At 42.5% G+C, this 11,978-nt stretch overlaps 1 protein-coding gene across 1 annotated transcript; it reads right to left on the reverse strand.

Moving 5' to 3' along the window:
• Nucleotides 1–8,843: 8,843 nt before the first annotated feature.
• On the reverse strand, nt 8,844–9,977 carry LOC135395947 (TNF receptor-associated factor 5-like). Its single transcript, XM_064627032.1, has one exon. The coding sequence runs from the start codon at nt 9,975–9,977 to the stop codon at nt 8,844–8,846; it is 1,134 nt and encodes a 377-aa protein (XP_064483102.1).
• Between the last annotated feature and the right edge of the window lie 2,001 nt (nt 9,978–11,978).

Consider the following 11,978-nt stretch of genomic DNA (forward strand, 5'->3'; position numbering starts at 1 on the left):
AAAAATAAAAGTGCTCAGATCGAGCCATAATTGCGCGTAGGTACACAGCAGGAACTGCGCTTTAATTTTAGCGCAAAATTTGAACCGAAAATGGACCTTCGATTTTTGGACCTAAAAAACCCCAAGGGGCTTACCTTTTTTTTTTGGCCAAAAAATAAAAGTGCTCAGATCGAGCCATAATTGCGCGTAGGTACACAGCAGGAACTGCGCTTTAATTTTAGCGCAAAATTTGAACCGAAAATGGACCTTCGATTTTTGGACCTAAAAAAACCCAAGGGGTTAGGCTTACCTTTTTTTTTTTGGCCAAAAAATAAAAGTGCTCAGATCGAGCCATAATTGCGCGTAGGTACACAGCAGTAACTGCGCTTTAATTTTAGCGCAAAATTTGAACCGAAAATGGACCTTCGATTTTTGGACCTAAAAAACCCCAAGGGGCTTACCTTTTTTTTGGCCAAAAAATAAAAGTGCTCAGATCGAGCCATAATTGCGCGTAGGTACACAGCAGGAACTGCGCTTTAATTTTAGCGCAAAATTTGAACCGAAAATGGCTTACCTTTTTTTTTGGCCAAAAAATAAAAGTGCTCAGATCGAGCCATAATTGCGCGTAGGTACACAGCAGGAACTGCGCTTTAATTTTAGCGCAAAATTTGAACCGAAAATGGACCTTCGATTTTTGGACCTAAAAAAACCCAAGGGGTTAGGCTTACCTTTTTTTTGGCCAAAAAATAAAAGTGCTCAGATCGACCCATAATTGCGCGTAGGTACACAGCAGGAACTGCGCTTTAATTTTAGCGCAAAATTTGAACCGAAAATGGACCTTCGATTTTTCGACCTAAAAAACCCCAAGGGGTTAGGCTTACCTTTTTTTTGGCCAAAAAATAAAAGTGCTCAGATCGAGCCATAATTGCGCGTAGGTACACAGCAGGAACTGCGCTTTAATGTTAGCGCAAAATTTGAACCGAAAATGGACCTTCGATTTTTGGACCTAAAAAACCCCAAGGAGATCGACCCATAATTGCGCGTAGGTACACAGCAGGAACTGCGCTTTAATTTTAGCGCAAAATTTGAACCGAAAATGGACCTTCAATTTTTGGACCTAAAAAACCCCAAGGGGTTACTTTTTTTTTGGCCAAAAAATAAAAGTGCTCAGATCGAGCCATAATTGCGCGTAGGTACACAGCAGGAACTGCGCTTTAATTTTAGCGCAAAATTTGAACCGAAAATGGACCTTCGATTTTTGGACCTAAAAAACCCCAAGGGCTTACCTTTTTTTTGGCCAAAAAATAAAAGTGCTCAGATCGAGCCATAATTGCGCGTAGGTACACAGCAGGAACTGCGCTTTAATTTTAGCGCAAAATTTGAACCGAAAATGGACCTTCGATTTTTGGACCTAAAAAACCCCAAGGAGATCGACCCATAATTGCGCGTAGGTACACAGCAGGAACTGCGCTTTAATTTTAGCGCAAAATTTGAACCAAATATGGACCTTCGATTTTTGGACCTAAAAAACCCCAAGGGGTTAGGCTTACCTTTTTTTTTTGGCCAAAAAATAAAAGTGCTCAGATCGAGCCATAATTGCGCGTAGGTACACAGCAGGAACTGCGCTTTAATTTTAGCGCAAAATTTGAACCGAAAATGGACCTTCGATTTTTGGACCTAAAAAAACCCAAGGGGTTAGGCTTACCTTTTTTTTGGCCAAAAAATAAAAGTGCTCAGATCGACCCATAATTGCGCGTAGGTACACAGCAGGAACTGCGCTTTAATTTTAGCGCAAAATTTGAACCGAAAATTGACCTTCGATTTTTCGACCTAAAAAACCCCAAGGGGCTTACCTTTTTTTTTGGCCAAAAAATAAAAGTGCTCAGATCGAGCCATAATTGCGCGTAGGTACACAGCAGGAACTGCGCTTTAATTTTAGCGCAAAATTTGAACCGAAAATGGACCTTCGATTTTTGGACCTAAAAAACCCCAAGGGGTTACTTTTTTTTGGCCAAAAAAATAAAAGTGCTCAGATCGAGCCATAATTGCGCGTAGGTACACAGCAGGAACTGCGCTTTAATTTTAGCGCAAAATTTGAACCGAAAATGGACCTTCGATTTTTGGACCTAAAAAACCCCAAGGGGTTAGGCTTACCTTTTTTTTTGGCCAAAAAATAAAAGTGCTCAGATCGAGCCATAATTGCGCGTAGGTACACAGCAGGAACTGCGCTTTAATTTTAGCGCAAAATTTGAACCGAAAATGGACCTTCGATTTTTGGACCTAAAAAAACCCAAGGGGTTAGGCTTACCTTTTTTTTGGCCAAAAAATAAAAGTGCTCAGATCGACCCATAATTGCGCGTAGGTACACAGCAGGAACTGCGCTTTAATTTTAGCGCAAAATTTGAACCGAAAATTGACCTTCGATTTTTCGACCTAAAAAACCCCAAGGGGCTTACCTTTTTTTTTGGCCAAAAAATAAAAGTGCTCAGATCGAGCCATAATTGCGCGTAGGTACACAGCAGGAACTGCGCTTTAATGTTAGCGCAAAATTTGAACCGAAAATGGACCTTCGATTTTTGGACCTAAAAAACCCCAAGGAGATCGACCCATAATTGCGCGTAGGTACACAGCAGGAACTGCGCTTTAATTTTAGCGCAAAATTTGAACCGAAAATGGACCTTCAATTTTTGGACCTAAAAAACCCCAAGGGGTTACTTTTTTTTTGGCCAAAAAATAAAAGTGCTCAGATCGAGCCATAATTGCGCGTAGGTACACAGCAGGAACTGCGCTTTAATTTTAGCGCAAAATTTGAACCGAAAATGGACCTTCGATTTTTGGACCTAAAAAACCCCAAGGGCTTACCTTTTTTTTGGCCAAAAAATAAAAGTGCTCAGATCGAGCCATAATTGCGCGTAGGTACACAGCAGGAACTGCGCTTTAATTTTAGCGCAAAATTTGAACCGAAAATGGACCTTCGATTTTTGGACCTAAAAAACCCCAAGGAGATCGACCCATAATTGCGCGTAGGTACACAGCAGGAACTGCGCTTTAATTTTAGCGCAAAATTTGAACCAAATATGGACCTTCGATTTTTGGACCTAAAAAACCCCAAGGGGTTAGGCTTACCTTTTTTTTTTGGCCAAAAAATAAAAGTGCTCAGATCGAGCCATAATTGCGCGTAGGTACACAGCAGGAACTGCGCTTTAATTTTAGCGCAAAATTTGAACCGAAAATGGACCTTCGATTTTTGGACCTAAAAAAACCCAAGGGGTTAGGCTTACCTTTTTTTTGGCCAAAAAATAAAAGTGCTCAGATCGACCCATAATTGCGCGTAGGTACACAGCAGGAACTGCGCTTTAATTTTAGCGCAAAATTTGAACCGAAAATTGACCTTCGATTTTTCGACCTAAAAAACCCCAAGGGGCTTACCTTTTTTTTTGGCCAAAAAATAAAAGTGCTCAGATCGAGCCATAATTGCGCGTAGGTACACAGCAGGAACTGCGCTTTAATTTTAGCGCAAAATTTGAACCGAAAATGGACCTTCGATTTTTGGACCTAAAAAACCCCAAGGAGATCGACCCATAATTGCGCGTAGGTACACAGCAGGAACTGCGCTTTAATTTTAGCGCAAAATTTGAACCAAATATGGACCTTCGATTTTTGGACCTAAAAAACCCCAAGGGGTTAGGCTTACCTTTTTTTTTTGGCCAAAAAATAAAAGTGCTCAGATCGAGCCATAATTGCGCGTAGGTACACAGCAGGAACTGCGCTTTAATTTTAGCGCAAAATTTGAACCGAAAATGGACCTTCGATTTTTGGACCTAAAAAAACCCAAGGGGTTAGGCTTACCTTTTTTTTGGCCAAAAAATAAAAGTGCTCAGATCGACCCATAATTGCGCGTAGGTACACAGCAGGAACTGCGCTTTAATTTTAGCGCAAAATTTGAACCGAAAATTGACCTTCGATTTTTCGACCTAAAAAACCCCAAGGGGCTTACCTTTTTTTTTGGCCAAAAAATAAAAGTGCTCAGATCGAGCCATAATTGCGCGTAGGTACACAGCAGGAACTGCGCTTTAATTTTAGCGCAAAATTTGAACCGAAAATGGACCTTCGATTTTTGGACCTAAAAAACCCCAAGGGGTTACTTTTTTTTGGCCAAAAAAATAAAAGTGCTCAGATCGAGCCATAATTGCGCGTAGGTACACAGCAGGAACTGCGCTTTAATTTTAGCGCAAAATTTGAACCGAAAATGGACCTTCGATTTTTGGACCTAAAAAACCCCAAGGGGTTAGGCTTACCTTTTTTTTTGGCCAAAAAATAAAAGTGCTCAGATCGAGCCATAATTGCGCGTAGGTACACAGCAGGAACTGCGCTTTAATTTTAGCGCAAAATTTGAACCGAAAATGGACCTTCGATTTTTGGACCTAAAAAAACCCAAGGGGTTAGGCTTACCTTTTTTTTGGCCAAAAAATAAAAGTGCTCAGATCGACCCATAATTGCGCGTAGGTACACAGCAGGAACTGCGCTTTAATTTTAGCGCAAAATTTGAACCGAAAATTGACCTTCGATTTTTCGACCTAAAAAACCCCAAGGGGCTTACCTTTTTTTTTGGCCAAAAAATAAAAGTGCTCAGATCGAGCCATAATTGCGCGTAGGTACACAGCAGGAACTGCGCTTTAATTTTAGCGCAAAATTTGAACCGAAAATGGACCTTCGATTTTTGGACCTAAAAAACCCCAAGGGGTTACTTTTTTTTGGCCAAAAAAATAAAAGTGCTCAGATCGAGCCATAATTGCGCGTAGGTACACAGCAGGAACTGCGCTTTAATTTTAGCGCAAAATTTGAACCGAAAATGGACCTTCGATTTTTGGACCTAAAAAACCCCAAGGGGTTAGGCTTACCTTTTTTTTTGGCCAAAAAATAAAAGTGCTCAGATCGAGCCATAATTGCGCGTAGGTACACAGCAGGAACTGCGCTTTAATTTTAGCGCAAAATTTGAACCGAAAATGGACCTTCGATTTTTGGACCTAAAAAACCCCAAGGGCTTACCTTTTTTTTGGCCAAAAAATAAAAGTGCTCAGATCGAGCCATAATTGCGCGTAGGTACACAGCAGGAACTGCGCTTTAATTTTAGCGCAAAATTTGAACCGAAAATGGACCTTCGATTTTTGGACCTAAAAAACCCCAAGGAGATCGACCCATAATTGCGCGTAGGTACACAGCAGGAACTGCGCTTTAATTTTAGCGCAAAATTTGAACCAAATATGGACCTTCGATTTTTGGACCTAAAAAACCCCAAGGGGTTAGGCTTACCTTTTTTTTTTGGCCAAAAAATAAAAGTGCTCAGATCGAGCCATAATTGCGCGTAGGTACACAGCAGGAACTGCGCTTTAATTTTAGCGCAAAATTTGAACCGAAAATGGACCTTCGATTTTTGGACCTAAAAAAACCCAAGGGGTTAGGCTTACCTTTTTTTTGGCCAAAAAATAAAAGTGCTCAGATCGACCCATAATTGCGCGTAGGTACACAGCAGGAACTGCGCTTTAATTTTAGCGCAAAATTTGAACCGAAAATTGACCTTCGATTTTTCGACCTAAAAAACCCCAAGGGGCTTACCTTTTTTTTTGGCCAAAAAATAAAAGTGCTCAGATCGAGCCATAATTGCGCGTAGGTACACAGCAGGAACTGCGCTTTAATTTTAGCGCAAAATTTGAACCGAAAATGGACCTTCGATTTTTGGACCTAAAAAAACCCCAAGGGGTTAGGCTTACCTTTTTTTTTGGCCAAAAAATAAAAGTGCTCAGATCGAGCCATAATTGCGCGTAGGTACACAGCAGGAACTGCGCTTTAATTTTAGCGCAAAATTTGAACCGAAAATGGACCTTCGATTTTTGGACCTAAAAAAACCCAAGGGGTTAGGCTTACCTTTTTTTTGGCCAAAAAATAAAAGTGCTCAGATCGACCCATAATTGCGCGTAGGTACACAGCAGGAACTGCGCTTTAATTTTAGCGCAAAATTTGAACCGAAAATTGACCTTCGATTTTTCGACCTAAAAAACCCCAAGGGGTTAGGCTTACCTTTTTTTGGCCAAAAAATAAAAGTGCTCAGATCGAGCCATAATTGCGCGTAGGTACACAGCAGGAACTGCGCTTTAATTTTAGCGCAAAATTTGAACCGAAAATGGACCTTCGATTTTTGGACCTAAAAAACCCCAAGGAGATCGACCCATAATTGCGCGTAGGTACACAGCAGGAACTGCGCTTTAATTTTAGCGCAAAATTTGAACCGAAAATGGACCTTCGATTTTTGGACCTAAAAAACCCCAAGGGGTTAGGCTTACCTTTTTTTTTGGCCAAAAAATAAAAGTGCTCAGATCGAGCCATAATTGCGCGTAGGTACACAGCAGGAACTGCGCTTTAATTTTAGCGCAAAATTTGAACCGAAAATGGACCTTCAATTTTTGGACCTAAAAAACCCCAAGGGGTTACTTTTTTTTTGGCCAAAAAATAAAAGTGCTCAGATCGAGCCATAATTGCGCGTAGGTACACAGCAGGAACTGCGCTTTAATTTTAGCGCAAAATTTGAACCGAAAATGGACCTTCGATTTTTGGACCTAAAAAACCCCAAGGGGCTTACCTTTTTTTTTTGGCCAAAAAATAAAAGTGCTCAGATCGAGCCATAATTGCGCGTAGGTACACAGCAGGAACTGCGCTTTAATTTTAGCGCAAAATTTGAACCGAAAATGGACCTTCGATTTTTGGACCTAAAAAACCCCAAGGGGTTAGGCTTACCTTTTTTTTTTTGCCAAAAGATAAAAGTGCTCAGATCGAGCCATAATTGCGCGTAGGTACACAGCAGGAACTGCGCTTTTATTTTAGCGCAAAATTTGAACCGAAAATGGACCTTCGATTTTTGGACCTAAAAAAACCCAAGGGGCTAGGCTTACCTTTTTTTTGCCAAAAAATAAAAGTGCTCAGATCGACCCATAATTGCGCGTAGGTACACAGCAGGAACTGCGCTTCAATTTTAGCGCAAAATTTGAACCGAAAATGGACCTTCGATTTTTGGACCTAAAAAACCCCAAGGAGATCGACCCATAATTGCGCGTAGGTACACAGCAGGAACTGCGCTTTAATTTTAGCGCAAAATTTGAACCGAAAATGGACCTTCGATTTTTGGACCTAAAAAACCCCAAGGAGATCGACCCATAATTGCGCGTAGGTACACAGCAGGAACTGCGCTTTAATTTTAGCGCAAAATTTGAACCGAAAATGGACCTTCGATTTTTGGACCTAAAAAACCCTAAGGGGTTAGGCTTACCTTTTTTTTTGGCCAAAAAATAAAAGTGCTCAGATCGAGCCATAATTGCGCGTAGGTACACAGCAGGAACTGCGCTTTAATTTTAGCGCAAAATTTGAACCGAAAATGGACCTTCGATTTTTGGACCTAAAAAACCCCAAGGGGTTAGGCTTACCTTTTTTCCCATGTTTGGACAAAAAATAAAAGTGCTCAAATCGAGCTAAGATTCTGCATAGATCCTTCGCAGGAACTGCGCTTTACCAGACCAGAGAAGGACCTTTGATGGTGGGCAACTGTCTATAGGAGCAAAGTGTCCCTTTAACAACAGACAAAGGGTTTCTCTTTTTACTGGTGCCCGTTGAAGACAAGCATTTTTGCGACAAAAATTACTTTATTTTTCTCAATCTTCGGGTACAAAAAGATGTATAAATATGCTAATGACTGATATGGGCGGACGAACTTGTCACGTCAGGAAGCTGACATGCATGCGACAAAAAAGGTTAAAATATATGGAGAGTGATGAAAACAGATGACCATGTAGGGTTCTTCGTTTTGGTGTTTTATGATTTTTCAAATTCGGAAGGGAAAAATCGGGTGGCTACTTACACACGAGAATTCGGGGAGAAATCGGGCGCTACGATCTCTGTTTGATATGTCATCCGGGAATTTTCGGGTGAAACGAAAGGCTTATGAAGCAAGCCACTGATGTGACACTGGGACGAGAAACAAGAATATTTATATTTCCGCTCGGGAACTGGGACAGTAAATGACGGCGGTATTCAAACACTTGCCCCAGCTCTAAAAAAAGCTCGTTTTTGACTCCTGCAGGAGGGGATTATAAAAGCAGGACAAACAGGACAGGTTGTATCCTCTCCTTGCTGATATTATATGATTCGCTTTTCGGACGGTGTACCTAACGACAACGAAGAACCCTACGTGACATATAAAAACATATCAGACATAATAATTCTGTGCGGGTTCGTGTACTCCGTTGGGGGGGCATGAAAACGAGGATATTTTTCCAAGTTTTCCTTTGGTATTTCGTGCAGTTATAACAATTATTTGTCACTAGAAGAAAGTAAGCGCTAAATGGGAAACGCCAGGAGGTTGTGCATAAGTCATTTCATTACAGTAGCGTATGGTTAGGGCCTGACTTTTTCGGGTTTTATTTTTGGCCAAATTCGGGGGGTAAATATCGGGTGATATTTTTCATTTGAAAATGCGGGTGTATTCGGGTTAAATCCCGTTACGGCATATTCTGTTGTCAGGAATTCGGGTGCATTCGGGTGATTTTTTTTTATATAAAAGTTTGTCTTAACATGGAACTAATGTTTAGCAATGTTATCAAACTTTATTTTAATGCACGCTTATGAGTGTGCCACACGACCCGGATGTTTTCGGGTAGATTCGGGTTAAACCCGAATTTTACAGATTTCGTTCGGGGGGTAAATATCGGGCGGATACGGGTTTAACCCTAAAAAGTCAGGCCCTACGTATGGTTACAGAGATACAGGTGGAGTGCTACTTCTCTCATGGCGATGATATTTCCCAATTATGCTCCCCGTTATTTCTGAACGCAGGTTACCGCGTAAAAAGTGCTTTGCGTGGCCGTCCAGTTGAGGACCTGCTGATCAGCACACGTCAATCCCTTCTTTTCAGCGACCACGTTCTTCGTCCTGTCCGTGACGGTTACTGCGAACGTCTTCCCGGCGGCAGGGGTCCCTGCTTCCAGAAGATGCTGATTCAACGTCAGGGTGTTGGTACTCGAAACAGTGAACGTGAAGCAAAAGGAAGTCTTCGTGCTTCGCTGTCTGTACACGGGACTGGTGTGTACGTAATTCGCGACAACATCAGGAGTCACGAAAGCCCACGTGATTTTTTCATCGAACAACTGGGCGCCATCTGGGGCTTCGTCTTTTATCTCGTTCTTCAAAGTGTCCAGATCATTTTTGCAACCAGTTAATTTGTCATCGAGGTTACTCATCTCGTCGTCTCGCTTTTGGCTTTTTTCTTGCATATCGTTCTTCAGCGTATCCAGATCGCTTTTGCAAGAGCTCAGCTGGCTACAAAGGCTAGCGATCTCCGCGTCCCTCTGTTCCAAGCCTCTCTTTAGAATCACGAAACTGGAAACGTGATTTCTGACACTCAGATGTTCGTCCATGACACTGTCCAGCCCCAGGAAAGTGCAGCCGTACTCTTTCAGAGGACACGACTTCGGAGTCTCGGAACAGTTTTCAGCGTGCTCGGGAAGGCTGCCTCGTTTGATATTTTCTTTCTGGCAATACGGACAGCTGATCGGAGCTTCTGGACAAGTTTCTTCGTGATACTCGAGTTCCACATGAAACACCGTGTCTTGACAGAATTGGCAAGTGGCCAGACGCAACTGGCAGTCCGCGGCCATGTGAGACAGCAGCGTTCTCTTCTCGACAATTGCTTGGCATTTGTACGGGCATTCGACGGGCAAACGCATGCAGTTTACCTGGTGTTCTTTCGATTGTCCCTGACTGGTGTTGAAAGTGCATCCGTGTTCCGAACCAGGACAGCTGACGAAACCGATTTCATTGGAGCATTCGAAGCAGGACGCTAGGTTGTCCCGGGACTCCAGGCATTTGCTACAGGCTTCGTGCCTGCAAGGATCCGTCACCCAAACGTCCACACACTTGCTTTTGCACAACGAACAAATTCCCATCGATGACATGATGTTCCGTTGAGGAAACGACGCACGGAGCGCGCATGGAGAGCCAACAGCAGACGCAAGTCCTTTGTTTTTACCCGTTTCCGGAGCAGATGTAAACGTGAGGAGAGAGCGGAGATGAGAGCGTGCCTTCACCCATGCTATGCCCTCCCCACTGCGAGGCAGGAGATCGAGTCGCGTGGATGGGAACTTTGAAAAGCGAAGCGCACGCGGTAAGAAAAAGTAAAACGACACTCGAGTGAGGGGCGGATTGCGTCGGCGGTTCCGATCTTTGGTCTCGCGCCGTTTCTCATAGGGGGCAAGGGATATGCTACGAACTTGTCTCGAACTACAAAGTTCTTCCTTCTTCATATTTCTTGTGGCTGACAGTATCACTTCAGAACGTGTTGCTATATCGCAAAAATGTAGCCAAATGAATGCCCTATCGAACGAGGCAAGTTTCAGAAACAAAGTTATCTACATATTTCGAAAATTAACTTCGGAAAAGAAAAAAAAAGAAGAAGAAGAAGAAATAAACGGTGCAAACAGCAGAGACCTCGTGAAGACACGCCTGTATCTTCAACGAGGAAAAAAATCTAAAAGTTCCAAACTATACAAAATGTTGCAAATATTGTTAGAAATAACATCTGCAAGTATCAACACTCCGGATTAAGAAGTCCATGTCTTAATCCAGGGTGTTGTGCACAAAGAACGTCGTCACACACGTCGTTCATGTAACTGAAAGACAGAGTTCATTGAAGGAGTAAAACAGAAATGAATATCATAATTCCCGCAGAAAACATTCGTCTAATACTCAACTTTCCTTTTACAGCACATTTTGCTATAATTTCCCCGCTTTTATATTCCTGCCGGTTAGTTTTCAGGCAGGAAGGACAGCAGGTAGTGCAAGTTATACAGACCGTCATGTTCAGGGCAAAAATCAGATCATCTAACACCATAAGAGTCGTTATTTGCGTCGTAATAAACGAAATCGAACACAAATATGCTTCAAATGCGAGGGCTGCGCATTTGCGGCCGAGCTAAAATATCCGCACTGCCTCGTTGGCGCAGAGCTAGCTTCATAAACCACCACTCATCAGTCATCACCATGAGGACATGCTAAAAGCGAAAATGAAACTCATTCTGTAGTGCTTACAGTGTCCAGCAATGTCACCACTTGTCCATATCTGCTTTGGAGGCCGAGCTCATTCAATTTTTCGACAGGTTCGCGCAGGTATCGCGTGCATGGCTTCGATGCCCTTTCAGAGCAAGAAGAGGAAATCAAGGCAACGGAACGATGAATTGATATGGGGCTAAATAGACGAAACTGGTTCTAAAACAAATGACGAAATGTACAGTTTCCGCAACAGACATTGATGATGCGAAAAGCAAAGCTAGCAGCACGTTCTATTTTGTACGTATAAACTTTACGTACCAGTCAGCTGACTTTGAAGAAAAAAAAGAAAAGAAAAAAAAAAAAGAGACAGCAGACGTCTTAGTCAACGCCAATATCTCTCGTGCGTTTTCGAGCTGCTCTGTTGTTCGAGCACCCAGAATAGAGTGATGAAAAACAGGTAACATGAGAGCCCGGAGGTTGCCGTGAGGGCACCTCGGACCTGGGATGACGATGCGCCCATACACGCGATCAGCTCCGCGCCTCTCCAAAAAATTCTTCCGAGGGATCTACAAAATAAAACTGATTTTCGAGAATAGTTTTTGAGCAGCGTAGTCACTGATATGACAGCACATACGTGTGTCGTTTCGCTCGCGGACCAAGTCCAAGTTGGGGTCACAGCGATGTCTATCTTGAGCGTTATATATTGCAAACGTTGATGAACCGAAACTATTGACTTCACAACCTTCGAGAAACCAGGTGTTACCGGCACGAAATTGGAGAGAAGCCATTAAATTTTAACCTTCTATATATGTATCATATACTGAATTGACGAATATATTTTCGCTGTTATTTACGCCTACATGCATCGCCTCCCCGCAGGCTACACCCCTCCAACTACCTCCGACACC

The sequence above is a fragment of the Ornithodoros turicata genome, chromosome 5, assembly GCF_037126465.1.
Source record: "Ornithodoros turicata isolate Travis chromosome 5, ASM3712646v1, whole genome shotgun sequence".
Classification (NCBI taxonomy): domain Eukaryota; kingdom Metazoa; phylum Arthropoda; class Arachnida; order Ixodida; family Argasidae; genus Ornithodoros; species Ornithodoros turicata.

Bases quoted from the DNA above. Each gene is read 5' to 3' on its own strand.
- LOC135395947 (XM_064627032.1), bottom strand. From the start codon at position 9,977: ATGTCATCGATGGGAATTTGTTCGTTGTGCAAAAGCAAGTGTGTGGAC.